The sequence below is a fragment of the Fusarium flagelliforme genome (genome assembly GCF_020744385.1).
Source record: "Fusarium flagelliforme strain FIESC 12 MPI-CAGE-AA-0113 chromosome Unknown B0J16scaffold_7, whole genome shotgun sequence".
NCBI classification, from domain to species: Eukaryota; Fungi; Ascomycota; class Sordariomycetes; order Hypocreales; family Nectriaceae; genus Fusarium; species Fusarium flagelliforme.
This window is the reverse complement of record NW_025763509.1, coordinates 2471717-2498145: the sequence shown is the minus strand read 5'-3', so window position 1 is coordinate 2498145 and position 26429 is coordinate 2471717. Positions and strand designations below refer to the sequence as shown.

Below are 26429 nucleotides of genomic sequence, written 5' to 3'. Positions count from 1 at the left end.
GATAGGCATCCTGAAGTCTCAATTTCAACTTTTAAACGGTGCCTTGATGAACTGATCGGGATGGAAGGAGCGGTGTGGTTCGGGTCGCATCGACCCACAGAACTCTTCACACCGGGCCTATATAAGCAAGATCACGCACCGCATCAATCGACCTTTAATCTTGAGCATATCTCAATCAGTATCTCTCATCATGGTCAACAAAGAAGTCCAAGAGAAACTCACAGCCTTTGTCGCTGAACGAGACTGGGCACAGTTTCATACCCCCGAAAACCTCGCCAAGAGCGTTTCCATCGAAGCCGCCGAGCTCCTCGAGTGCTTCCAGTGGAGCGCAGAGCCTGATCCGAAACGAGTGCAAGAAGAACTTGCAGATGTCTTGACCTACTGTCTCCTTCTTGCTGATAAGATGGGCGTCGATCCGGACAAGATTGTGTTGGATAAGCTTGAGATCACACGGAAGAAATACCCTGTTGATAAGGCCAAGGGAAGCAGTAAGAAGTACGACCAGCTTGATGATGGCAAAGCTTGATTAGGACATGGACGTTGAGGAGTGGACAGCGAGAGATGGTTGCCATGTCCTGGAAGATGGATGGGATGTCGCTAGGTTAAGGATGACTGGGATGGAGCAAATGTATGTCGCCTAGAAAAAGACGCCAGAAAGGACAATATGATCATCCAAGCTGCATCCAGTGAAGGATCCATGTGCAGATATGGGCGCATGCCATATCTGAACGCTGAGTCAAAGCCATGCCAATATGGGAAGAACAGCCGTCAAGTCAGGATACCGCCCGGAAGCTATGGTTTCTGAATATGATTGTGCTGACCGCCAACGGATTACGACCGCAGTCATGTTCACAATACGAAAATATTCCTACTGCGCATCGTCAATCGCGATGGTTTGTCGCTATGGGACTACGCAATCGCGGAGTTAGGGAAACCACAGGCGGCCGAGGCTAAGATGTGGGTCATCTTGAGAAAGCCTGAGTGCCCAAGGGGAGCTATTCCTACCATCGCGACGTAATGAATCCGACGCGCGCCCTCCCCAACTTTCTACCCCCGACTTAGCTTCTCTACTGCCATCAGCGCCATGACCGTGCAAGTATGATGATTCCAGACTTTGGGTTTGTGGCTTCGGAGTGTTAGCCATCTCCGACTAGCCTTCCAAAAGCCTGGACGGGGAGTGCGAACTGGACGAGCATGCACTTCAGACCCGATTTCGGTACGATTTGGGGTCCAGTTACGTACATGATTCTGTTACCCACATGCCAGACCCGAGAATATTCGTTTTGGCTTTTTCATATTGGCGACGCTGCTAGTCTAACCGGCATCAGTGGGGCGGCGGATTTGCGGGCGGAGTTAGATACCGTTTAGATGGCGACTCATAGAAGTTATAGATACTTTAAAGTTCTAAGACCCATCAGGGTCATCCTAGGTTTACAAAATGTTAATCTCAGTATGCAGTTACTCATGGAGCTAAAGCTGTCACTCTATGTAGTATGGGCGAGTGGAAAGACTTACGATAACATCGGTATTAGTGATACTTAAATACCTTATCCTATGCTGCCTTTGTCATCGAGGTCACTTTATATAGAATATACAAATATACCACATGCACCCTCTAAGGCCAACATTTTTATTCCCTGCCAGGAACCCGAAAATTCTGCATCCCTGGCTAGAGTGCCTTTTTTCACATTACTTCCCTATTTTCTAAAGGAGGAAATTTTGGCCGTCGTTTCATTAACCTTGACCCACTCTGATATTTACACGCCACTTGTCCAAGCTCACTGATGTCCTGACCGCCGGGACACCAACCAAGATAAACTTTGCATTGCAGAATTGCGACGCTAGTCAATACCGCCTTGTGCATGTTAGACAGATATCCCAAGGAATTTACGGAGTTAACAATGACTAGTGAACGTGGTATGGTTCTTGATCCGTTCTATGCTTGAGTTGAATTCAAAACATAAAAGAAAGGTCGGTTCTCTTGTCAACATCTTTCCCATCCGCACCAACTGCCAAGTCACTCATCAACGCTCCTATACTACATTCTCTTACTCACAGATATCCATTGTCTTACCTCACTAAACTCTCAATATGGCTGACGGATTCATGGCTCCTCCCCCTAAAGGTCCCCTCAACCGTTACCGAGCCCTATCTCCCAATGCGGCTGTTCACGTCAGCCCGATCTGCCTGGGCACTAGCAACTTTGGAGATAACTGGTGAGAAATAACCGGCAATATCGTAAAACTTGTGGACGAGTTAATACTAATGGTGACACTTCAGGGCGGGTCTCTTAGGTAGCTGCGACAAACCCACCACCGAAGGCATTTTGGACTACTTCTATGAGCAGGGAGGCAACTTTCTTGATACTGCTAACCAATATCAAGATGGACAGTCTGAACAGTGGGTTGGTGACTGGATGGAAAAACGTGGCGTGCGAGACCAGATGGGTAAGCCATCCCTGTTGATCCACTAGATCTTCCTGCTAATATATTCAGTGATCGCTACTAAGTACTCGTTGAGTGACCGCGGCCGATTTGCCGGCGGGGAAATCACTGCCAATACTACTGGTAACAACGCAAAGACCCTGCGTGTCTCCGTCGAACGTAGCTTGAAGCGTCTCCAGACCGACTACATTGACATCCTTTATGTCCACTACTGGGACTACCATACTTCCATCCCCGAGGTTATGCAGAGCCTCAATCACCTTGTTGAAGCTGGCAAGGTCATTTACCTCGGCATCAGCGATGCGCCCGCTTGGGTCGTTAGCAAGGCCAATCAGTACGCCCGTGACCACGGCCTGCGGGGCTTCGCTGTGTACCAAGGTCTCTGGTCTGCTGCCGTGCGCGATTTCGAGCGGGATATTATCCCCATGGCTCGAGAAGAGGGGATGGCACTGGCCCCCTGGGGAGCCCTTGGTCGAGGCAACTTTAAGACCGACGAGCAACGCAAGAATGATCCAGGAAGGAATGCATCTGTCGGCGTGACCTTGAAAAATGAGATTGCGGTTGGCAAAGCCCTCTCTGGTATTGCTGAGAGGAAGGGTACAATTCCTACCAGTCTTGCACTTGCTTACGTTATGAAGAAGTATCCATACACATTCCCGGTTATTGGAGGTCGCAAGATCGAGCACCTCAAGGGCAACATTGAGGCCCTTAAGCTCGACCTTAGCAAGGAGGATATCAAGGACATTGAGGCTGCGATTCCTTTTGACCCTGGCTTTCCTCATACCTGGCTTTACATGGGCGCTCAACCCGATCACCCAGCTGATATCTGGATGATGGGAATGGCTGGACACTTTGACCATGTTCCACTGCCGGAGTCTATTGAGCCATACAAAGAGTAAGGCATTCTTCAATGACCTGGAAGGTAGCTAGATAATTTAAAGATTGTATCTACATCTGAGAATTGCATACGTGAGAATTGTATCAATAGCGCGAAAGTCTCTTGGAGACAGATGAATGATATTTTCGTCAAAAGAAAAACTCCATCTCTGCTTTGTGAAAGAAACGGTCTTTGAAAACATAGTACGATGTTAACAGCTACGTGACCTGAGTGTGATCATGAATTTTTGACCTTGTGAAGGGGCCTCTTCACTCCTTGCCTCGCGGCTGGCCCAGCAGTAACTTAGTCCGGAGGAGAAGACAATGGCAATGTCATCGAAGCTAAATGACCTTTCTAATGTAACTTCTACCAATCTATCCTGTATTGAACAAGCCTCGAACTAGAATCCTTGTTAGTGATGAACGTCATGTGCTTGGTCTGTTCGGGGTGATATTGAGCCGCTTTCGGAGACTTTTATCGCAGGAGTGGGGCTATCGGCTGGATACGAAAAGGTCAAGCTTGGCTTTAACATCCAGGGGTTTTAACGGCAGGGATTATGCGCGGAGACTTTCCCAGGAACAGGGTCCACACCAGATGATATTTGACTCTAGATGGCGAAAAGCAGCATTTACCTCAGATCATCTCCGTTGCCAGATTGAAGTCATCCCACTCGGTCTAGACCCTGACGCTGACGCCTCGGGTTCGCCATCGGACCCGACGGGGCTTACATGGGTTTTGCGATGTGAATGGTGCGGTTGTTTGAAGGAATTGTCTCTGCTGCATCAACAACTAACAAACGTCAACATAATTTGTGCACGATCTCAACACCGTACCTTTGCCCGCACACACACTCGTGTAAAGTGCCTTGGCTAAAGCTTCTGTTGCCGACCGTTGAACCTCAGAGCCTAGACTATAATTTCGCCATGCCAAAGCTCGTAAAGCAACGCACAAATGACTTGCGAGAGCCTCTGAGGATGACACATCCGTCCCCAGTATTCAAGTGGCGCGTTTCTCTAGACCCTAACGAGACGACAGATGTGCCGAATTGTTTCAGGATTCAAGTGTCCACAACTGAACAATTTGGCGCATCCGAGCTGGTTTGGAAGAGCGGACTAGCGTCCGCCCATGCCGCCCATACAACGGAGAACCCTTGATCAGTCGTCAGTAGTACTTTTAGTGCGTAGAAGCTTCCAGCAGTCCTAATGATGATTGGCAATTACAGAGCCAGACGACATAGTTCGAGACGGGCCTCCTGCAGCCTTTAGATTGGATCGCTCAATGGATCAGCCCCGCGAATTCCGAAGAGCTAAAAGACGATGCTCCTATTTACCTTTCGTGGTAACAAACGGCGTGGAGAAAACCTTTCGTAAAAGAAGGTGGCCGGGGAATTGCCCAAGACTGCCAAGATGACTACATTCCTGGCCTTGCATTCTCTCTACTTGAACTAGATCAGCGACAGGCAGCCGTTGATCGACTTGCGGAGCTTGTTGAAGAAGCAAACTTCCATTTCACTCCTGATCTTATGAGTAATGGGCTTCTTCTTCCCACACTAGCGTCAAATGAACGAGCTGATATCACGTACCGACTGCTCATGCAAGATACCGTGTCGTCTTGGCTCTATCAGGTTAACAGGGAAGCAAAAACCACCTGGGAGACTTGGGAAGAGTATGATAAGAAAGGCAATGCCGTCATGTCACACAACTATTATGCCTTTGGCACGGTGGTGCAGCGGCTGCAAGAAGGCGTAGCTGGAATGTCTCCAGTCGCTGCTGGGTGGTGGCGAATCAAGATCCGGCCGTATGTTGGAGGAGGGCTACTGTACACCGCAGCGTGTGTTGATACTCCTTTGGGCATGGTCAAGAGCTTTTGGAAATTGATAGAAAGCACGGATCAAGTCGAGTTAGAGGTTGTTGTTCCCATTTATTCATCGGCTCAAGTTATGCTGGGTGATCAGCGAGTGGAAGGCGTTCGGTCAGGATTGCACAAATTTGTGTGCAAGGTTAACTTGTGAAAGTTACGTTTGTCAAACGATACTTGATTCTAGCAGTTATGAGCGAAAGAGCGATATCAACTGCGCTATTGATATAACAACCGCTGTGAAGGCGAAGCTCGGAAAAAGGTTTAGAAAATCCAGTTAAGAAGAGCTTTGAGCTTCCCTCTAGGGCCTGAATCGCTATCTTCCCTTTCTCCAGAGCTGTAAACGTCTGTGACTAAGTCCATGTCTTCTAGGCGAACCCATTTGGTCTTTTTGAAGTACTTCCATGAAAGAAACATGACCATCATCAGTGGAATCTCGATGTAAAAGCTAATAAAGCTCACAACATCGAACTTTGGGCTGAAGCAACTCCATCCTTGTACAAGTATTAGTATAGTATTCGCAACCACACATAGCCAAGGCCCATAAGGATAGGTCCAGTTGCGGAAGGTTAGTAGATGGGTCTTGTTCTGCCGTTCCAAGGCCGCACGGAATCTGATAGAGGTGACTCCGATGGCGAGCCAACAAAGCATGTTAGATACGCCGACCAAACTAGATGAAAGTGGTCAGTCATTATCTCTGTTGGTGTTATGCGATTGCACTCACTTCTGGAGCCATACCCAAAGCTGACCGGCTCCAATATAGCTCGATCCGAAGCAGAGGACACTTAGTAGACTGGTAGCTACAACAGAAATCCAAGGCACTTGTCTCTTAGTCAACTTTGCGAATACTTTTGGGGCATGACCTTGGATTGCCAAAGTGTAAAGCAATCGTGTTCCGGCAAATAGGGCGTGGTTGCCAGCAGATATCACACTGGTCATAATTACAGCATTCATAATACTCCCAGCTGCTTTGGCGCCAGTCAGTTGGAAAATGATAGTAAAAGGCGAAGTGCTGACTTCCTTAGTGCTGAGGTCGGGGTAGTTATAGGGAAGGTTGAGACCAATGAGGATGACAGTAATGATGCTTCCAGATGATTATTATTAGCCTCTTGCTTGCTTACAAACGGGAGGATAGTACTCGGAGAAACTTACTAGAAGATCAAGATGCGCCAGAAGATATTCTTGATGACGCGGGGGATATTTTCAACCGGGTTCTTTGTCTCTCCTGCAGTGATAGCGATAGACTCTGTCCCACCATCTACCATTGTAAGCAAAGGTCTTCTTCCAAAAAGACTAGGTAGTCAAGACTCACAAGCAAAGGCGGCTGTGACGAACACTGAAGCAAAACCTCCGATACCGCCAACGAATGGTGCTCCAGGTATATGCCAGTTCTTGCCGCCGATGTAGTGATCATCAGTATTGCCACCACAGTTAACGACGATGCCGATAACGATGAAAGCTACTATTGTGATGACTTTGAGGATGCTGAGCCAGTACTCGAGCTACAGAAGTAATTAGAACAAGAAACTAATTAAGTGCTGTTTTTAGCGACTCGTTTGTCTTACCTCACCATAAGCGGCAACAGTGATGATGTTGGCCAGGATTAGAAGAACCCAAAAGATCAAACTGATAGCCCAGCCAGGGAAGTTGTCAGTCCAGTACTGCAAGAGAATCTGCAATGCGACTAGGTCCGCAGCCGTCGTAATAGCATCATTGAGCCAATAGTTCCAGGTTAATGCAAAGCCAAAGGCATCATCGACAAAGCGACCGGCAAAGGTACAAAAGCTTCCAGCAACCGGAATAAATGTAGCCATCTCGCCCAGCGACAACAGCGTTAGAAAAATGATGGCGCCAGTGATGATATAAGCTAGTAACATCGAAGCTGGACCTCCAGTGGCAAGGGACTTGCCTGTGCCGAGGAAGAGGCCAGTGCCAATGGTGCCGCCAATGGCAATCATCTGGACTTGACGTGCCGAGAGGCTACGGCGGAGGAGATCGTGTGTTGTGCCTACAGCCTCGATGTTTTGGCAGTCAGATTGGGTTTTATCGGAGAGTTGGCAGGCAGACTGATTGTCTGCTTGTGTGATGTCCATCCCGCGCGAAGGGGGAGAGTCTTTATCCATCATGTTATGTTGAGGCAAGAAATAAACCAAAGAGCACGAAACGCGCTGTGGTCGATTTTGTAGGGATTAGCTACAGGAGAGGCTCCGTGAAAGAAGTGATTGCAGTGATGAGGGTGAGAATGAATTGACTACTGGTCTACTTTTATACTATAAGGTGTCGTTCTGGAACATGGCCAAACATTTCACTAATCAGACCGAGGGGAAGCGTAAACATTTACAATTCTAGATAAGAATTGCGCAATTGCTAAAAGTGGGCGTGAGATATCTAAATATCAACTTAAAAGCTCGGGTCGGCGCGATCGTCGGTGTAGTACGGGGCGCTACCTGAGCTGCTGTACGCTTCACAGGGGCTAGCTTCGAGTGGTTACAAGGAACATAACCGTACAAACGCGTCATTTAGCTTCGTTTGGGCAGGTGGACCCGGCCTAGTGAATAGTGGATGGACGGGCATTGTCTTCGGAACCATTTCATAGTAATAGCATTGATGACTCAAGTCGAGATCCCTCGGTTGGGCTTATTGTCATGGCTCTGACATGTTGGCTCTTAAAGATTATTACTAGTTCTATAATTACTATCATCTTGTAACGGGTTCAGCAAGAAATGGATGATCAGCAAGATTGAGCCAGAAGTTAGTCTCAAAATCCTGCAAGCCACTATTATCCCAGAGACCTAAGTTCGTATCGTTCAAGGCAGACCATTGTTCTGCATTCTCGGCTGTCTGTGGCTGCGATTCTACTATAGTACCTGTTTTGAAGGACGATGAAATGATGCGATCAAGCAAACTCTTAATAATCTGTGTCGCACGAGCCAGCAGTGCGTAGTTCGGAGAGTCGACGTAAACCAGCGTGCCTCTCTCAATCTCTGCAACAAGGATACTTAGATCTTGGAAAACTTTCGAGATATTTGCCTGTGGGAAAGTCAAGGAGGATGATTGATTGACGAGTCTCAAACATATCACTCCAGCAGCTGATAGCCCGTAGTAGGCGACCTTCCACACCAAAGATGTACCAGAGTTGATCAATTGATCTTTCAACATCACAGCCTCCACAACTAGGCTGAGTAGATCGATAGAGATAGCAAGTAACTGAGGATCAGGGTCGGACGCTGAATGTTGTAACGTCAGGCGTAGCAAAAACTTGACATGGAGGTAATTGAGCTTCATGTTCAACATGAAATCCCGCTCAACAGGCCTTCGACTGTAACCCTTTAGACTACCTTGAAGACGATATTGTTCCGGAACGGCCTCCCATTGCTCCTGAATGTCCTCTTGCAGGATCCTGAGTCCAAGACTTAGCATATAGAAATCAGAAAACATAAAGGGGTTTCACGGACAGTCCTTGGCGAAGCTTCTCTTCATGATCTTGCTGTGATAGTAGGCCAAGTATATCCTCCTTCATTATCCCACACAGCGCAGCCCATCTGGAGTCGGTGATGAAGCTAGGTCCTTGTGAGGGATCCCATATTTGTGGTTTGCGCGATGCTTCTTCCGAAGGCTGCAAATGACTGCCCGGTAGGAAGAAACGACAGAATCGGCGTGTTATACGAGGCGGCCGACCGAGGAAAATGGAAACGTTCTTATCGGCAGAGTATGTTCGGCAGAAAGCGAGCCGGCGCAGGTCTCGAAGAAAGTCTGGGGCGGCGTTGAAGCTCTCGGTCTGTTGCTGATGGTACCCGAGGGCAAATAGTGATGATATAACATCTCCTAGCTTCCTCCACGATTGATAGCCTATTCCCGCTCTGTTAGCCTATGAGAGCACAACATCTATGTAGTGCTTAGGTCGATTACTTTGGTCACCGTCTATTTGAGAATGTGAGATGAAGTTCTCGTACTGCAGGAAAAGCTGCAAGTCATTCATACAGTCCAATGGCAAGCATTGTTCCAGACATTGATCCGAGTATCGGAGAGTCAACCTCTGGAACTTGCGTCTTTCCTGTTCCGAATTGTACAGCGGTTCAGCGAAGGGCAGATCAACAGCAGCCCGACAGACAGCTACGAAGAACAGCCCGAGAGTTTCCCAACGGGCGTTCCCACCGTCAAGGCTCTTGCAGTATCCATCGAAGGAAGTATTCGGCTCGACAATGATAGGGCGACTAGAGCAATTGAAGAGATTTTGAGACAACGCTGTCGCACGCGATAATGATCCATCACAGAGTGACATGACAGATTCAACGGTTGAGGCGCAAGCGTCGATGAAAGGTCCGGCGAGGGCGAGATTAGTTCCAGTGGCACTCCATGACTGATAGAGTTGGATGAAAGCTGGGATTTTGGAGAGGCGATGCAGTTCAAGAATCAGATTGGCACCTGAACAGACGCTGGTATCATTTATGTACTCTCGTTGAGGACTCGGAGCTTTTTCGGGCTCGGCGATGGCTTCAGTCACCTGGGAACTCCTGTCGCGTCGCAATTGATCGAAGAGGGTGGTATGACTTGACGAGCCTAGATATCCGGGGTTTGGATATTGGACCGTTTGCGGCCGTAGAGATGCTGTGTTGATGGTGCTAGACACGGCCGAACTCGAGTCATAACCGATGTTATTCGTCTCATCCGGTTCAAGATCCAGTGGAGAGCTACTCGATGCTCCAGGTTCTTCGATGGCCCGCTTGAAGGGTCTAGTCCGGTAGACGCATCTGTTCGCGCGCCCACGCTCGCGACATCGCGTACAGACCGGCTTCACATGGTCACAGGCCAATTTCATTGATCTGCAAGGGTTACATGCCGGTAGCCGCTTTGCTCTGGTCGCCATGGTCGTCGGGGTGTTCTCTGTGAATTTTGTTTGTAGAGGAAAGTCGGAGAATTGAGTCGGCCAAAAATGAGGAGTCCGACTACTGTTCCGTAAGCGGGTCCGATTTTCGAATGGAGTTAGCGTTAGGATGCTTCTCCGGCGATCACACCGATGCTTAGTCGTTTGCCGACCAAGACTCCGACGCCGAACCATCATCCAACAACAGCCGCGCCCCCGATCGATCAAATTTTCGCCTTTAGAGCTGATTTTTCTCTCAAAGGTTGTCATTAAGCCCCATCGTTTTCCTTTATCATGTGGAGTGAATATTGCGCCATCAACGAGGCTTCTCTTTGGTTACAATTGTCAAACAAATACACCGTTAACGGAGTCCAAGAGTATATAGGATGGTAGCTTGTAAGCCGTGATATAGTTCGGCCCAATGGTTATCATCTCAATCGATTAAAATCCACTCAATCAACTATCTTTCTCATTCCATTTTAACTGACTTCATCTTCATCATGGCTGTCCCTGAAATTGCCCCCCTGGGATATGCCCCGGACCATGCTCAGTACCTTGCTCGCGGCAGGCGTAGGCAAGAAGCAGAGCAGCTCGAAAAGACTGTTCCCAAAGGGTTTCCACAGAAGCTGACCGGTGGCTTGGTTTGGGATCCCAAGACCATTGGAGATGTTTACGACTGGAACTATCAGCTTACAGCAGATGACCTCAAGGAGATTAATGACGCCTTACAACACTTCAAGTCGTTAAACCAACCAATGGGCAAACTTTGTCCGGAGACCTTCCCCCTTCCCAAGCTCCACCCCATCCTACGAGATATTTCCGGAGAGGTCCACAACGGTCGTGGTTTTAAGGTTGTCCGTGGAATCCCTGTGGATGATTATACCAGAGAAGATAACGTCATTATATACTGTGGTATCTCATCCCATGTAGCCTCTATTCGAGGTCGTCAAGACAACAAGTGGCAGGGAAAACCTGCTGATGTCCTTTTGGCTCATGTCAAGGATCTTAGCCGGGAGTGCGACGCCAAGGATATCCCTGGTCCGGTGGTAACTGCAGAAAAGCAAGTCTTCCATACTGACGCTGGGGATGTCATCGCTCTGTTCTGTCTAAGTGAAGGAGCTGAAGGCGGCGAGAGTTATCTTGCAAGCACTTGTCACGTCTATAATGTGCTGGCAGAGAAGCGCCCGGACTTGATCAAGACTCTGTCCGAGCCCTGGGCTTTCGATGAGTGAGTGTTCTCTGCTTTTTACTTCCGTGCTTTCGACGCCAAGGCCTTCAGTCTTCATTGACACTATACCAGCTTCGCTCCTACGCAAGACAGATACCAACTTCGACCCCTCCTCTACTATGAGCCTGCTACCCAGGATGCACCTGAGCGACTGATCATTCAGTATTCTCGAAGGAACCTGACTGGCTACTGGGACTGCAAGCGCTCAGCATACATCCCTGCTTTGACCGAAGCTGAAGCTGAGGCTCTTGACGCAGTTCACTTCACAGCAGAGGAGAATTCAATCACACTCGATTTCCACAAGGGGGATATCCAGTTCGCCAACAACCTGAGCATCCTACATGCTCGAGGAGCTTTCACAGACACACAAGAGAAGCAGTAAGTTCGAATCATACCTGCTGTCGAAGCGGATAATAACTATTCTTTCTAGACGTCACCTCCTTCGACTATGGCTCCGAGATCCTGAGCATGAATGGGTTAAGCCCAAAGATCTTCAGGAGCGTTTCGATCGCGTCTACCATGGCGTGACGGTTGAGAGCTCTGTCTTCCCACTAGATGCTACTATCCGAAGCAGTAATGTTGCTACATAATATGGAAAAGCAGAGCTTGAGGTGCGAGGGAATAAAAGGTTGCGGCGCAACTATTTATAAGAAGCTACCGTGCTGAATCTGTGGCAGTGTTTCAATCAATATCAACAAACTTGTTTCAAAGTATAAATCTCATTATGTCTATCAATCGCTATCAAACAAGATACCGTTCGTCTTTCGCATGTCCTTCATCGCGACTAGAACATCACGGCTGAGTGCTCTCAATCAAGCCACCCTTCTACCAAGAATGTGATGCTGCCTTTTTGTGAATCAGTCATCATCAATGATCTGATCCCATACTTACAAGACCATCTTGAATCCCTCAACTCTATAGACCTCGGTCACGGCGTTAATTGACTCACGACGGCAAGGACGCTGGCGCAGTCCAAAGTTTGTCAGCTCAGGTGTTGTTGGTTCTTCGATGTGGTTTAGCGAAGCAGTTCCCATGCGTGAACCGACGGACCAACCAACAATGGAACTTTTGAGCACCATTTCACCTTCCTAAACGAGGATCACCACATGAGTACAGCTAGTTTAGATGCATCGTTGACACAATACAAAGAAAAGTTTACACCGGCGATAATTCTGCAAAATACGTATAGTAATTGTGAGTGTTGAGAAATACATAGACTTGGTGGTTCGCTATTAAGAGACCCTAGTGCAATACTTATATAAAAGCCGTTACGTTAAAATGTTCTGCAGACCTTATGAACCACTGACGGCGGCTAATCGGCACGCGTGATAAGGTGAGTGTAAAGGGAATGGGTCGATGGGCATGCACGACCATGCGCCACTTTCCTTTCCCTGCCTACGCCTCCCAGCAATAATTTCTCGGCGACTTCCAGACAAGTAATTCACTTGCTCCGTCCTCTATCGCCAGGATACCTGATTCTTATCCCTTATTTAATTACTTCCACTGTTACTACATGCTTTATGTATTGAAAACACGTCACATGCGCCGCTTTTTGGAAACGTAATCTTTGTTGTAATCTTCAGACTACTACTGTTTACATATTTCCTCTCCATTATGGTCAATAAACAGTCTGCAAGTGTTCTCCCAAATCCCATGTATAACTAAGCTAACCTCCTTCCAGGACTCAACCATGCCCCAAGTTGCCACAAACCAACAGCCTGTATCGAAGAACATGTCTCTACACGACATAAGAATCTCCATGAAGAGGGATCCAAGCGGACATGGCATAAGCTCATTGGGTTACGATGGTGTCTTGCGCACCTTTGATGCCGAACGGAATGTTCTTGATGCAGTTGGCCTCAATCCCACCCAGATCAGAGAATACTACGAAGGCCGCCCATTGCCTGAACAATTTCTTACCTCTAACGGCAGTAAGATATCCCATGAGCAAATGTTCTCCCCTAATGCAGAGGATATTCCAATGAAGTTGACAGACGAGGAGAAGGCTAAGATCCAGGCATATAATGAGGATCTAGAAAGCCGTGGAGTTCCCAGCTGTGTTCTCGGCGAATCAGGAGAAAACATTGAACCGAGTTCAAGGTAGTGATTTCCGTTGTTGTATAGTGTCACCCGACCATTATGCAGATTGCTTGGTATCTCTTTTGCTCGAGGGAAAGAAGACAAGAAATATGTGACCATACTATTGGGAGGCCCTTCCAGATGTTGAGTCTAGGCCTATTAAATATTTCTTCACAGCCCATAAACAAGATGCTTTAAGCATTCTCTTCAGTATAGTATCAGCGGTGGCATCTGACGACTCTTGATAGACGGACGTTTTCTTGCCAGCTTAGAGTCCAGAATGGATGAGGCATATATGCATCTAAACGTATTCTGGACCCTCTGCACTTGAACCCCGCACTATTGACACAGCCGACTGCAACAGCACAAATATGTTCTTCAAAAGCACAGCCCTCTTCGTCCAGAGAAACTTTTAGTGTTTTAAGTACAAACCGTTTACTTTTAGCATAGTCCTGATACAGCTCCGGTATTGTCCTGCTCCTCAGTAGACTGCCAGACTGTCGCCTCGCTTCTCACCCAAGCCGCATACCTGTCTTTTGCTGTATAATCTCAGCGGGATCAAGGAAAGCAAGATCTCTCGGACTTCAGCTGAAGAAGGCTGTAGTAATACAAGGAAAGAGACTGCGGAAATCAAGTTTTAACGCTTGTGAGCGCAAGATAAGTACGTCCTCAGCAGTCAGACTGCTTTATCGGTATGACATAATCTGGATATCATCGAGCCTTGCTAATCGCGTACTGCCTGTTCCAGAATCCCACATAGAGATGGGCTTTGGGGCAGAAAACATTCATTGGCAAAGGAAAGATCTTTGTACACCATGTCAGTTTGTCGATCTTGACCAAATATGCTTGGAGGACCTGGGAGACAAACCTGATATCCCGTTACGCATATCCATGACTTCTACATGCCCTTTGTGTTATTTTCTTACCTCAGTGCTACACCTTGAAGCCACACCTGGCGAATCTGAGGATGTGGTAACAATAGGTCTCAGTCGCTGGAATATTGGTGGAATTGACCACGTCTGTATATCCAACAATTATGAAGCCGAATACATCACACAGATAACCGATACTAGACTCCTCCGGGAACCCGGCGCAATTGGGCAGTATCGACATATAGATCCCAGTTGCGTTGACTATCACATTATGAGGGACTGGGTTGCCCATTGCCGTGCTACTCATGGTAAGCCCTGTCAGATGCTGACTACACGGCCCATTCATATACCAAATTTCAGACTACTGGATTGCCATACCAAGACTGTAGTGGAGTGTACAATGTATGCTGAATACGTTGCATTGAGCTATGTATGGGGACCTTCTTCCACCCACAAAGAAAGGCATCTACATGTCCTGTCCAGCCCGGTCGTCAGCGATGCCATGCATGTGACACTCGAACTCGGATGTAGATATCTATGGGTTGATCAACTTTGTATCGACCAGAGCAACGCCATGGATATGACCTGTCAGCTGGGTCAAATGCATACCATTTGTATGTTGTTATTATAGTCGCGAATATAACGCTTGAAGAAGTAGCTAACAGACTTTCAGATAATCAGGCAACTGTTACTATAGTCGCAGCTGCCGGCGAAAGCTCATCTTATGGTTTACCTGGTGTCGGACAGTGTTCTCGCAAGATTCCAAACAAAATCAGCCTGAACGGAACGACATGGAAGCCTTATACCAATCTGCTAGGATTCCAGCTGGGCAACTCAAAATGGCTTACTAGGGGTTGGACATACCAGGAAGCAGTGTTCTCTCGCAGGTGTGTCATCTTTGCTGATGATCAAGTCTTTTTTCAGTGCGGCACTATGTCCTGCGCCGAGGAACTGATGGAAGATTTCGATAATTGCATTATCGATTTCGAACATCGAGGCCGCATGTTTGAGTGTATATCGGATAAAGACAAAGGTTTGAGTCAATCTACCTTGAGAAGCTCAACATTCATGGCAGACTTGAAGGCATTCTCGGAGCGTGAGATGACGTACGACTCCGACGTATTGAGAGCAATGGACGGCGTCTTTAGCTTCTATGCACAGCTGCAACCACCTGTGGAGCAATATTGGGGTCTGCCATTACGGTGGGTGGGCTGCGCAATCTCTGCTTTTGACCAGGAAGATGCAATCCACAGTACGGCAAGATCCAAGCATCATGATGTGGTGGGCGCATTCCTCTGGGCAATGCTATGGGAGCCAGAGTGGCGTAACACCGAAGTCATAGAGACAGGCTTGAACAAAAGGAACGGTTTTCCAACGTGGTCCTGGTGCGCCTGGAAATCTGAAGTGAGGTGGAACTTCTTGTCGAACATGAAGAATTTGGAAGACAGCTTTACGGTGCCACTGTTCGCAGAAACAACGACAGGCGGGCTTGTGGAAGTTGACGATGAGTTCGCCCAGTCGCTCACTTCTAGTCAAAGCTTTTCGGCTCTAGGCTTGACCTACATCTTGAGAATCACGACCCTGGCTTTCGATGTATCTTTCGTTGAAACCGAGCCCTATAGATTTTCAGGTAACTGGAATGATGGAAACTCCTTCGCCACTAGAGAAAGAGGCCAGCACTGGGTTGCAAAGGACGATGGCCATGACGGAGGCACTTGGACTCATTTTATTGTTCAAAAAGCCATTGGGTCGCCTGATAGAGGGCTTTTCTGGTCTTTGAGCCTTACCCATGGTGGGGAAACCCGTTGTTCTGACCTTTCTTTCGTCGCTGACGCTATGGATCCCAAACCCATGATACTCCGATGCATAGTCATAAGTCATGACTGCGGCATGATTGTGCAGTCGAGTAAAGGAATCTCCAAAAGGGTAGGGCTGCTACGGTTCAGAGGGGAGTTCTTTGACAATGGTCGATTAAGGATTCGCAAAGGCGGAGGCATGGACCCTAGTACGAGATGGCAGTGGGTGAAATTGGTAGAAAGTAGGGATCTAAGGGACCACTTTCCAGGTGTTCTCAGGACCATACGGTTAGGCTAGAAGTCATGATTGTATCAATAACAGTCGAGGAAGTGGTGAGTTTCCCGGCTGACGATTCCTTCGTGGTAGCTACTTGGGGTCTGCTAGTAACACATCTGGAGATAAGTTACCCTACTTGGGTTTGCTTGTGACACATCTGGTGATAAGAGATCGCATTGCAACAGATGAGAACGAAAGTTTGAGAATCAGTGGCAAGAAATGGATATACACTATGGGTTTTCTTTTCGTCCTGGAAGTTGTATTTAAGTGCGGGAAGGAGCAGAAGTAGCAATACTCCTTAATTCAATTTTCTCCTTTGGTGTCGGAGTTAATTGGTGGGACTTGAGAAAGGAAGCATTGGTGGCGCATAACCCGGTAAAGGGTTACTGAGTATTAAGGCTGAGTGAGTTATTGCTTAGCTTGATAACAGTAGCTCGCTTTTTATAATATATTATTAACCGAGGCAGAATCATTCACTCTGATTATCTCTGAACCTCATAAGCAGGCAACTCGGCACGGGTCTCTCCATGCAACTCATATCGTAACTCGTCGGCAGGTTTTACCTCATTACTCTCCGCTACAGATTCAGCAGGCTTTGTGTTATTCTTATTCCTCCTCCTCAAGACAAGCCAAGCAATAAGACCGATTGCTCCAAGGCCACCAATGACTGCTCCAATCGCGATACCAGCCTTGGCGCCGGTGCTGAGAGAGTCTGATGAACTGGAATCAGATTGACCTTCTGTTGCCGACGTTGGTTCAGATGTTGAGGTACTATCAGCAGAGCTAGCGTCATCATCTGTTGAAGAAGCCGCTAGTGTTGAAGTCTCATCAGCTGCTGTGGTGGTCGAGAGTGTCACTGTGGTTAACGTTGAGCCTTTATCGCCAGAATCACAACTACCGAACTCGCTTTGGCAGCTATCCAAATGCAAATGTCAGCGGCATTCAATGAAGGGATCTGAATTCTCTTTCAATTGAAAAGGAAGAAAGAAAGAAAAAGGACTGTGCTTACCCATCACCACAGTAGGTTTCATTATTACCGCAGTACCCTTTTGGGGAGCAACAGTCTCCAAATGTGCTCCCTTGACACGTAATGTTGCTAGTAGAACTTGCGCCACATGATCCTGAGATACTAACAAGCTGCCCATCAGTCGCCGAGCAGGTACCAAAGTCTTCTTGGCACCCCTCAGCACAGTAAGCTGAAGTCTTGCCGCAGAAGCCTTTCTCAGAGCAACAATTGCCAAAAGTGGATGTGAGGCATGTTGCGTTGGTATCTGAATTAGAACCGCAGTTGCCGTCTTTACTGGTGGGGTTGTTGGAGCGCGGTAGAATGAGAGAATTTGAGCTTGGACCGGTCAGGGGTACAGTTCAGACACAAGATTGGTGAACTTACAATTCAAATCCGAAGCGCGAGGCTAGGGCTGAGGAGAACAAACAAAGGAAATACAGGAGGGACAACTCCATGGCGATGCGTGTGTCGCTTGTAGGTAACACAAACGATGGAGAGGAAATCCTCCTCTGTCCTAGCAGGGCACAATGCCTTTATGACGGCCCACTTGGGAACGACGGCGGCAGAGGCGCCGAGACTAATTTGACACGATACCCCTGAAGACCCCAGTCATACCCACCTCGAGAGTAACGTGGGCGGTCAGCGATGAGTGGAGACGGAAAAGCTTCATTCTGGTGGCAACCGATCCTGCATTCCACCAGTACTCGATTACTAATAGCATCTCTATAAGTAGATAAGAGGACAAGAGCTTTACTGTAAAAACTCCAGCTTCAAGTTGGTTCAAAGATCAGATAAGCTGTATTGTAGACATGACCCCATGTTGCATCCAGACTCGATTTGGCATGTTCCTAGCCCATAAGTGGATCTGTGCTCGACGCTTGACTCAGAAGAGATGTCTGTGTAAGCACTAAGTAATCGGTTAATACAGAAGTCCCTTTGTCATTGCCACTATATCCTGGGATGCTCGGAAAGACACCAATTACATTGTCATCATCACGTCCCCCGTAAATTAACTTCTCTGTGCCCCATTCACACATAGCATTCAGGCTGAGGCTTGACGGAGGATCGAGTACTTCGGTGGCCAATCAAAGCATCTGTCCATTAACAATTAAGCGCTTCCGTCGCGGCTGTGTCCTTTGTAGAGCTGATAAACGGCCAAGTCATCCCAATGGCGAGCTAACGAGTGGCAGTGAAGAACAACGTCGAGGTCTGGATCCTATGGTAGCCCTAAATGTGGATGCGAATCCTTAAATCGGGTGGCGGCCCGGCGGAATCAAGTTACTAAAAGCAGACCGGTCGCCTTTCACTCGGGATCGGCCATACGCTTTGTCCCGCGAAAGAGCGTGAGAACTCTGAGGCGCAGCATCTGACGCGTACAGCGAGTCTTCCTCAGCATATGTTTCAGGTCCTACTCGGCAGTTTATACACCTACAACCGTAACCCAGCTCTCAGTATAACTGTACACGCTCATGGAATCAGGGATATCACGAGTAGTGCATAGCAAGCTCTGGGTTATTCTGCCTGTTCAGACTATTATCACCGTCTTATATCCGATCTACTTGGACCAATAGAGGAGCCGTTCTAACCGAATTTCAAGAAGTTGAGCTCCGCAGGAACTCCAAGATGCACTGAACGCAAGGGAGCTCAGCTGACGTCAGACCAATTGAGCGTTGTAATTGTTTCTATCGCAATATCGACTGGCTGTGACTTTGGCAATATCGGTCGTTTTACGGATACAGAGTATTGACTTTTGAGCTGTATGGGTAATTTAGTTTCGACGAAGCTATCCAGACCCTTGCAACTTACCCTGTTCCTGTGGATTGGTTCTTGGAACAACGATTCATTCAAGGTTGTCAACGCTCATAAACCAATTTATTTGCTATTTGCTATGTCTTAGTGGTTCAAAAGACTCGCTGAGCACAACGAAATAGTAGTTGGAAGAGTATTGATCTTGGGCTATGAATGAAATGGAAGTGGTCGGTCCAGTGGTGTTACCAGAGGATATCGTCACCGAATACCTGCAAAGTTCTAGATTACAGAACTGTTCTGGAATCTTGATCAAAGAATACGGAGTGAGTTAAAAATAGACGTTCGTTTATCTCAGTCCTTGTCGATGGATTTCACAGATACATTTCCCCCAAGCAGCACAAAGTTTGCAGAGATGGCAGTAGAAAAGAATAGCCACATTTTTTCCACTGACGCTTCATGGTGATATACAGCGTTGGTATCTCTTCGCCAACGCATATAGCATAGCTTGAGTGACACCGATTTTAACTGTCAGGTCACGGCTGCTAAACTTTTCATATGTTATGCAGGAGGGGGAGTCCACACAGTACGTCTGATACTTCGATGACCTGACGTGCAGCGATGTATGCAATTATCCAACTTCATATTCTCACCATATTGCGATCTCAAGCCCTTTATTCACTCATAGATACGTTTCGTGACGTATGAGAACGAAAGAAAAGATAACGGAAAACATCTAACGTTGGCACCAGCTGCTATCCTGTCTCGCTGCCTTTGCACAATGGACAATCCGGTTTGTGTGAGTCGGATGTATACCTCAAGAGTTCTGAAGTGGGTTTTAAGTAACATAAAGATGCGCCCAAACGCAAGGCGTTGTTCAGTCCTTCGGATCATCAATGGACTCCCCAGGACCCTTTTTTGAGACTACCCAGGTTTTATTAAGTACATATTGGTCCTCAACAAGGTTGCCAAGAAGTCATTACGGAACAGAACAAGACAGAAGCGTAAAAGTTAACATATGGCAAGGCCGGACAACATCTGGGGCGTACATGAAGCTTGGGCGCCGGTAGCCCACATCTCCAACAGCGCGGAAGACATAGGCAACAATATGGTGTCTGACTTCAACACTATCACTCGGGTGGCCCTCAGCAATGGCATACAGCTTCAAACTATTTGGGCTATTGTTGGTGCGCTCTACGATTCAGTTGGTGATCGGTTCACCCATGCCAGTGTTCGGTCTGCGCCAGATGCCATAGTGGCTCGAAATCAGGCTCCTGGTGGCGATGAAGCTAGCCCGGGTCTTCTCTTGACTTAAGTCCTGCTCCCGGCCCCATTGGATCTAATTCCCGTTTTCCGCTTCGGATTCCAAATTTTCCGATCTCGTGGACCTCCACAGACTAAGGCAAGAGACACGCTGTTAATCCTGTGAAAGCAGATGCAGGAGGCCGACCAAATAACTGACATCACAAGAAAAAGCAATGAGCCGGGAAAGCAGTAGAACGTATGTAGGAGGCCGACCAAGTAACGCATATAATAAGAATAAGCAATCAGTGGGGAAAGCAGTAAGGCGTATGTGGGAGGCCGACCAAGTAACGGACATGATAAGAATAAGCAATCAATCGGGCTACGTGTACAAAAATAAGTGGTTATTGGAGGAAAGCCCCTTCTTTATTTAAAGTACATAGGTTCGAGCATATCCTGTGATCCGAAGAGTCATAAGTATACATCCTTAAACTGGTATTGGTATTCCAAAACTATAGAACTGCATCATGTCTTCGTTAACCATGCCTCATCCAGAGGAAATTTCTACAACGTCGCCAAGCACTATTGTCAGAGTTGGCACGCCCCGGCTCAACAAGTATCAAAGACTCATCGCCCGGCTATACGAGGCAATGATACTTCTTTGGATTGAACAACCAGTTCAGGGCCCACAAGTCACTGTCAGACACGACAGCATCAGTTTGACCGCATCCCGCCGCCGACTCATAACAGGGCTTGCCCACTATTGCGACTGGGATAAGGGCGGCAGAACTACCACGTCTATTGGTATCGAGGACTCTGAAGAGAGTTCCATTTTTTGGGTAGCCTCAAATCAGGGTTTTGAGCAGGGAGAATTTGCTCCGACCGATAGGATACCGACTTTCTTGAGACAAACATTACGACACCTCCAAGATGTAGCTCGAGAGCCTGATCCTAGTCCAGTTTGGCTGACTCACCAGGCGAATGAACTAGCCAGGTCCTATGCCGCCTTTGCGACCCGTAGGATTAGAAAAGAAGCAAGCCTGCTGTCGAGGATGGCAACATCATGCATTGGTCACCTGAATGGGTCCATGCCTCGTCGCGGTAATGTGACTGAGACCGGTACGTCTTGAAGCACGATATGTGATCTACAAGCAGGGCTAATTAGCTACCAGAAGCAAGAGATCTGAAGCGATGGCTGCAGCGATTCCAATCGCTAGAATCCCTGGGAGCCTACGAAATATGCATGTTGGCCTACATCTCTCGGAACCATCCCCAAATGGACATACTTCTACGACTGGGTCAAGAGGTTCCTGTTGAAGACGGTGGTAAACTACTGGCAGGAGTCTCTTATCGAGCGAGACATTATGTGGGAAGACTCGCTGACCACATCCGCGTTTCGAAGCATCTCGTTGAGGACGCTTTGCGTGTGAAAGAAGTCTTTGACGTATTTCAAGTGTCCGAAGTCCATGCCCCATTGGGTGTCCAGCCACCAGAAATCGATTCCCATACCAACCTGGATAGCATACTAGGAAGGATGATTCCGAATGAGGATGAACAGCTTTCTCATCTCCAGAAAGATCTCTCCCGTTTTAAGGACCATGTCGGTTTGGAGGATCGAATCAAAGAGAGCTTTCTCAAGCTACAGTCGAATCCTCCAATAGTCCACTGTGAAGTTCAACTCCTGGAGCATTTTCACAGAAACGGATTGCATTTTACAGATGATGATCGCTTTATCGGCACTAGCAAGTTTGCTTGCTTTTGCTGCAAGCTTTACTATCGACATCATCCCTCGAGACCAGTTGAACCTGATGGTCACGAACAGATTTATCTCAACTGGGGGCCAATCCATCTACCTGGAGGGTCTAACGACATATTATACCGGGAATTGAGAGACAAACTTAATCCGGTCATTGGCGATGTACGGGATGCATTTTTCCGAGCTATAAGAAGGAAGAACATCTCGGCTTTTAATCGTCCGAATTCAATTACTGGATTGACTGGTTCAGTAGATGCTCTTGTCTTAGGCGACTCAGACAGTGAAGCAGATTCGGAACAGGAAGGAGGAACTGCATTAGGTAATTCTTAAAAGTAGAGGCAGTGGTGGAGGATATGCAACTGAAATTGAAATTTCGTGTTTGACTGTCTTTTAGCCAGCGGGATACAGATTTGGATAAAAGTTGGCGATGGAACTGGAAGCGGCCCTGGGGACTGCGATTAAATTCATGCGCTGGAGGGCACAAAGTATCAGGAATGTTTTCCATACATAAAGCAGAAAGGCAAATTGCATTCTCCCAGATGCTAGAAAGCAATGCTGAAAAACAATGCTAAGGTACTTGCATGTCCCTGTCCTCTCAAACAGAAGATTACAACCCGTTTCGTTCATCCAACCTTAAGAGATCGACATGTTTTTAGCGTTCCTGAAATGCTGTGCAAAAGGAATCGAGGACTGATCTTCTTATTGGCTAAGATTTTGCGATTCATTTCGTTGGACATATTACTAAAGAAGACCTGGTCCGATGTTTTGACGTTCATTTTCAAAGTAGAACCGGACGAGGGCTAGCGCAGTCAGGCAGATCTACAACCCACACGATCTGCCAGGTTCATCAGCACTTGAGGGGCCTTGTGTTGTTTTGCTTGTACGTCTTGCAGGTTATGCTACTTCAAGGACTGGGATAGGCATTTGCTTAGGGAGATTCTAGCGTCGAACTGGACTGAATGTGTACCCAACGTCCCCCTCATAACAATGGAGGGAGGTGAAGTTGATTCATGGTGCTAAGTAGCCATGTAGTAAGTATCCATAAACTGTATGCCCAATGTACTGGAAACGAAGGGATTGTTGCAACGGCCGATAAGAGGCGGGAATGGATTCTGAAGGCGGACCGATACCCGGTAGCGTATCACCTTAAACCTGGCAAAGGACTATTTCTTGCATACCACCCATTTCACCCAAGTCACCAGATACCGTGAGTGTCAACGGAAATGAGGTTTTTTTCATAGCAATTCAATAAAAACTCAAAAGTGACGACATTCTCCAAAGTGGCGTCGCCTTGTAGATCCATTTTCAAGTATTGCTCGGGTCTCACAACGGAACAAGAGGAGGAACCTCGCTGATTACAACCGCAAATGAAAAGGTCTTTGCTTTTTGTCGTGTTCATGCACGCGACATCTCCTTCCGAGCTGACCACCCCCAAAATGTACTCATTGGCATTCTCTGCTCCATGTACAGCGCATATGAGACATAACCGTCCTTGACACCTCGCAATTCCTGATCCCAGTCCAATAGATCTTCGGTAAGAAGTTCCAGTACATCTGTATCGCTTCGACATAAGGTGAGAGTATTCAGCCAATCCACAAATGGAAGATACACAAGATTCTGCCTCCGGTGTAGTTCGCTGTTGTCGGGACTGAGGACGTTGTATGCAGCGTAGGACTGAAATGTCAGCACAGACAGGGTTGTTGGTGGGGTCTACCGACCATAACCATGAACTCGTGGAGCTTTTCAAGACAAGCCATGCATTGAATCACTGCGGGAATGGATTGGTCTAGTGCCAGAATCTTCTTTTTGGCATCCACGATTGCAGCGAGCTTAGTACAGTAGTGGGGCGTACCGGCTGCAAGGTCGCCGGTGACCCAGCTGAGAAGTTGAAGAAGGGCTTCCGGTTGCATAATGCGTGGATGAGGGTAGGTACAGTGATTATCGGCGACTGCGGGATGGGAATTACGCGGTAGTTAAGTAATTCCATTTTGTGACAATAGAGACTCACCAAGGTACTTGAAAGTCGCGTCTCTTACTGCGTACAGGTTGTGACAGTAGAGACAATTAATGGTGATTGGTGTGCAGGGAGGGACTCGTCTGGCAAGAGAGGTGATTCCGATTCCTGTTGGCTATTGGATTTATGCCAGGGATGATTTTGTGACAGAAGAGACCATTGCTGTTGGTAGTTAGATTAATCTACGGCGGATAAGATACGGATAGCCTATTGGAAACTGGACGGTGGGATGAGGAGGATGTTCCAGTGAAGGATCGACATGTAAGGGTTTTATTGTGGTGGTCTTGATTGAGATGGAGGGTTACACAGACAATACCCGGGCTGTCGGAGTCACTTCCGCATCCCAGTTACTCTACCGGGTTCTGTTACATCATCCCATCCTAGCCGTCATCGCCACTCGAGACTCATGTCTTTGCTTTTTCCACTCAGCCAGCCACTTCATTTCGCTTCCAAGTTTTTGCCTTGCTCACGACCAACGACATCTACCAACAGCATCAGACCACTCAGTTGTGCCCTCAGCCCAACCTGAATCCTTTTCAGTTCTCAATCTCTCATCCGAAGAACCACTAGCATCGCGCAAGGTGTTTTGCTTGGACACATGGAACCATTTGTTATGCTTTCGGTAAGGCAAAAGAAGGCCGCGGCGGTTGTTTGACGAGGAAGCATTCTCGCGTAGGCAGGTATCCTCCCCATGGTATTTCTCTTGCAGCAACGGCTCGGTATCAGGGTACGTCAATTTTGACTTCGGCAGACAGCGTTGCTTGAACCAGATTGGTAATCGGGGACGCTTGGCAGATGGAAGTGGACAAACACAACTGCCCAGGGTTTCTGCTCCCTCCATGTTGTCGATTGTCGGGCCAAGGTTGACAGTCGGAGTTCTTGGCTCTGTTGGGCAAGGTTTGTGTATTATTGAGAGCAAGGGTTGGTACGGGCAAGTTGAAAAGGTTAGGCAGTGCAAGGCTGGCGGAGCGATCATACATGCGATATATCAGTTTCATCCATGCTTGTGGCAACTTAACAATGTTGTTCTGTCTTTTTGCTGACTGCAGTAGTTTTCCCGTAGTCACATCTGGACTGGATATTGCTTCTGGCAGTGGCAGGCCGGTTAAGATTCGTTACGCATGAATTGCGTTCCAGCCGCCTCCGCGGAACGCCGGATCAACCCCTTTATTTCTGAGCATCATCTGCCGACAGCTCCCGATTCACAGTGTGGCTTGCTGGGCTGCATATGTGACGAGTGCGTTAGTGTGTCAGAAGAATTGGTAGCCGAGAGCATAAGAGACGAAATAATTAGATCATCTTATGCAAGTTTAGGCAAGCATTTGAGCTACTTTATTATAGTAGCCTAACGTAGAGAGAATTCTTCTAACGACCACCTGGAGGGGTTTCTCTGTAACGATGGTGCAATCAAAGGGCGGTGTATTGAAGTAGGGCTGTGTTCGTAAATCATCATATCAATCGTGATCTTGAGCCTGGCATCGATATCATTCGTGGAACCACCGAGTCAGCTATCACCCCCTTGCCTACTTCCAACGCCTTGCAAGAAGCCAAGATCAACCCCGCGTTCCCATGTCGTCCCGACCCGCCAGTTCACATCCTTGTAAGAAGCGGCTTCGTGAGCACCTATGCCGATTTCGGACAGTGACATACATGCTAGCTGCATGTTGACATGTTCATCCATGGTGGTCTCTTCAACATCGAGAAGAGACGGTAGCCAAAGACGTCGAATATCCAGACGTTGATAAAGTCTGTATGCGTGCGAGCACTGGCTCATTCCTCATGCCGAGCCAGGTTTGTTTCAATAAGAAACGGCGATTCTCAAGGAACTTTAATCTACATTTCGGTCAATTCCCAATATCGGGCGAACTGTATCACGGAAAGTAATTGTGGTTTCGACAAAGTACTGATAAACTTGGTACCAATACACGACATCAACGAAAGCTTTGCGTATCACAAAGACCACAGCCTTTCATGATAGACCAAACAGTGCGGAGGGCTAACCTTCCTACCTCTGTACTGACCAAAAATCCATCGGATGAAAAGTAGTGCACTAACTATATGCACAGAACCCGACACATTCTGGGTCAGCAATATCAAATTGCGAATGTGACAATCACTGTTGGCATTCAGTGCGGCTCTGAATGACCATCTTTCTTGCTTTTTGCCCACAGATAATGGCGTGATAGCCTTCTATTGCTCACTGGCCACGGCGATTGAAGAAGAGAAATCTTGGACACAAGCGCGGAGGTAAACCCCCGGTACAGGGTCTGCTGGAACTAGGTGGCGTACATATGTCAGCTCGCCATGGTCCATGGCGGTTGCCGTCTTTGCTTTTGGTGGCTGAGAACCATGTATGTCTCAGAAAGCATGC

The 26429-nt window shown here is 47.6% G+C and overlaps 11 protein-coding genes across 11 annotated transcripts; 7 read left to right on the top strand and 4 right to left on the bottom strand.

Annotated features, from left to right (window-relative positions):
• Window positions 1-70: 70 nt before the first annotated feature.
• B0J16DRAFT_349475 (uncharacterized protein) lies at window positions 71-921 on the top strand. The gene has a single exon (XM_046128916.1). The coding sequence runs from the start codon at window positions 191-193 to the stop codon at window positions 524-526; it is 336 nt and encodes a 111-aa protein (XP_045979392.1). The 5' UTR covers window positions 71-190; the 3' UTR covers window positions 527-921.
• Window positions 922-1851: 930 nt separating this feature from the next.
• B0J16DRAFT_375760 (norsolorinic acid reductase) lies at window positions 1852-3376 on the top strand. Its single transcript, XM_046130721.1, has 3 exons — window positions 1852-2216; window positions 2281-2447; window positions 2496-3376. The coding sequence occupies exons 1-3, from the start codon at window positions 2092-2094 to the stop codon at window positions 3341-3343; spliced, it is 1140 nt and encodes a 379-aa protein (XP_045979391.1). The 5' UTR covers window positions 1852-2091; the 3' UTR covers window positions 3344-3376.
• Window positions 3377-4669: 1293 nt separating this feature from the next.
• Window positions 4670-5332, top strand: B0J16DRAFT_274548 (bacterial alpha-L-rhamnosidase; the record flags this gene model as incomplete). The annotated part of the gene is made up of 1 exon (XM_046123673.1): window positions 4670-5332. A coding segment is annotated over one exon (663 nt), but the record flags the coding sequence as incomplete, so codon positions are not given.
• Window positions 5333-5442: 110 nt separating this feature from the next.
• Window positions 5443-7301, bottom strand: B0J16DRAFT_405043 (amino acid permease; the record flags this gene model as incomplete). Its single annotated transcript, XM_046132854.1, has 5 exons — window positions 5443-5848; window positions 5903-6262; window positions 6331-6436; window positions 6491-6680; window positions 6744-7301. The coding sequence occupies 5 exons, from the start codon at window positions 7299-7301 to the stop codon at window positions 5443-5445; spliced, it is 1620 nt and encodes a 539-aa protein (XP_045979389.1).
• Window positions 7302-7829: 528 nt separating this feature from the next.
• On the bottom strand, window positions 7830-10064 carry B0J16DRAFT_349469 (uncharacterized protein). Its single transcript, XM_046128915.1, has 3 exons — window positions 9088-10064; window positions 8634-9027; window positions 7830-8578 (listed from the first exon to the last, which is right to left on the bottom strand). Exons 1-3 carry the CDS (start codon window positions 10043-10045, stop codon window positions 7876-7878), a joined length of 2055 nt encoding a protein of 684 aa, XP_045979388.1. The 5' UTR covers window positions 10046-10064; the 3' UTR covers window positions 7830-7875.
• Window positions 10065-10542: 478 nt separating this feature from the next.
• On the top strand, window positions 10543-11947 carry B0J16DRAFT_292961 (uncharacterized protein; the record flags this gene model as incomplete). Its single annotated transcript, XM_046124347.1, has 3 exons — window positions 10543-11270; window positions 11343-11648; window positions 11701-11947. 3 exons carry the CDS (start codon window positions 10543-10545, stop codon window positions 11858-11860), a joined length of 1194 nt encoding a protein of 397 aa, XP_045979387.1. The 3' UTR covers window positions 11861-11947.
• Window positions 11948-12660: 713 nt separating this feature from the next.
• Window positions 12661-13699, top strand: B0J16DRAFT_186652 (uncharacterized protein). Its single transcript, XM_046122721.1, has 2 exons — window positions 12661-12898; window positions 12952-13699. The coding sequence occupies exon 2, from the start codon at window positions 12961-12963 to the stop codon at window positions 13372-13374; it is 414 nt and encodes a 137-aa protein (XP_045979386.1). The 5' UTR covers window positions 12661-12898; window positions 12952-12960; the 3' UTR covers window positions 13375-13699.
• A 1096-nt stretch (window positions 13700-14795) lies between these two features.
• Window positions 14796-16315, top strand: B0J16DRAFT_388872 (uncharacterized protein; the record flags this gene model as incomplete). Its single annotated transcript, XM_046131781.1, has 2 exons — window positions 14796-14835; window positions 14895-16315. The coding sequence occupies 2 exons, from the start codon at window positions 14796-14798 to the stop codon at window positions 16313-16315; spliced, it is 1461 nt and encodes a 486-aa protein (XP_045979385.1).
• Window positions 16316-16504: 189 nt separating this feature from the next.
• Window positions 16505-17881, bottom strand: B0J16DRAFT_349462 (uncharacterized protein). Its single transcript, XM_046128914.1, has 3 exons — window positions 17685-17881; window positions 17304-17636; window positions 16505-17209 (listed from the first exon to the last, which is right to left on the bottom strand). The coding sequence occupies exons 1-3, from the start codon at window positions 17753-17755 to the stop codon at window positions 16777-16779; spliced, it is 837 nt and encodes a 278-aa protein (XP_045979384.1). The 5' UTR covers window positions 17756-17881; the 3' UTR covers window positions 16505-16776.
• A 2949-nt stretch (window positions 17882-20830) lies between these two features.
• On the top strand, window positions 20831-22557 carry B0J16DRAFT_310647 (uncharacterized protein; the record flags this gene model as incomplete). The annotated part of the gene is made up of 2 exons (XM_046124979.1): window positions 20831-21407; window positions 21470-22557. The coding sequence occupies 2 exons, from the start codon at window positions 20831-20833 to the stop codon at window positions 22372-22374; spliced, it is 1482 nt and encodes a 493-aa protein (XP_045979383.1). The 3' UTR covers window positions 22375-22557.
• Window positions 22558-23439: 882 nt separating this feature from the next.
• On the bottom strand, window positions 23440-23954 carry B0J16DRAFT_388868 (uncharacterized protein; the record flags this gene model as incomplete). The annotated part of the gene is made up of 2 exons (XM_046131780.1): window positions 23440-23718; window positions 23763-23954. The coding sequence occupies 2 exons, from the start codon at window positions 23952-23954 to the stop codon at window positions 23440-23442; spliced, it is 471 nt and encodes a 156-aa protein (XP_045979382.1).
• Between the last annotated feature and the right edge of the window lie 2475 nt (window positions 23955-26429).

What these genes read in the sequence shown, in the direction of transcription:
- B0J16DRAFT_375760 (XM_046130721.1), top strand. Translation starts at nt 2,092, where the DNA reads ATGGCTGACGGATTCATGGCTCCTCCCCCTAAAGGTCCCCTCAACCGT. An exon ending in AGCAACTTTGGAGATAACTG is followed by an intron (nt 2,217 to 2,280) that starts GTGAGAAATAAC and finishes GTGACACTTCAG; the next exon opens with GGCGGGTCTCTTAGGTAGCT. An exon ending in TGGCGTGCGAGACCAGATGG is followed by an intron (nt 2,448 to 2,495) that starts GTAAGCCATCCC and finishes TAATATATTCAG; the next exon opens with TGATCGCTACTAAGTACTCG.
- B0J16DRAFT_186652 (XM_046122721.1), top strand. Translation starts at nt 12,961, where the DNA reads ATGCCCCAAGTTGCCACAAACCAACAGCCTGTATCGAAGAACATGTCT.
- B0J16DRAFT_349462 (XM_046128914.1), bottom strand. Translation starts at nt 17,755, where the DNA reads ATGGAGTTGTCCCTCCTGTATTTCCTTTGTTTGTTCTCCTCAGCCCTA. An exon ending in TCGCGCTTCGGATTTGAATT is followed by an intron (nt 17,637 to 17,684) that starts GTAAGTTCACCA and finishes GACCGGTCCAAG; the next exon opens with CTCAAATTCTCTCATTCTAC. An exon ending in GAAACCTACTGTGGTGATGG is followed by an intron (nt 17,210 to 17,303) that starts GTAAGCACAGTC and finishes GCATTTGGATAG; the next exon opens with CTGCCAAAGCGAGTTCGGTA.
- B0J16DRAFT_349475 (XM_046128916.1), top strand. Translation starts at nt 191, where the DNA reads ATGGTCAACAAAGAAGTCCAAGAGAAACTCACAGCCTTTGTCGCTGAA.
- B0J16DRAFT_349469 (XM_046128915.1), bottom strand. Translation starts at nt 10,045, where the DNA reads ATGGCGACCAGAGCAAAGCGGCTACCGGCATGTAACCCTTGCAGATCA. An exon ending in TCAAATAGACGGTGACCAAA is followed by an intron (nt 9,028 to 9,087) that starts GTAATCGACCTA and finishes GAGCGGGAATAG; the next exon opens with GCTATCAATCGTGGAGGAAG. An exon ending in GAGAAGCTTCGCCAAGGACT is followed by an intron (nt 8,579 to 8,633) that starts GTCCGTGAAACC and finishes TCTTGGACTCAG; the next exon opens with GATCCTGCAAGAGGACATTC.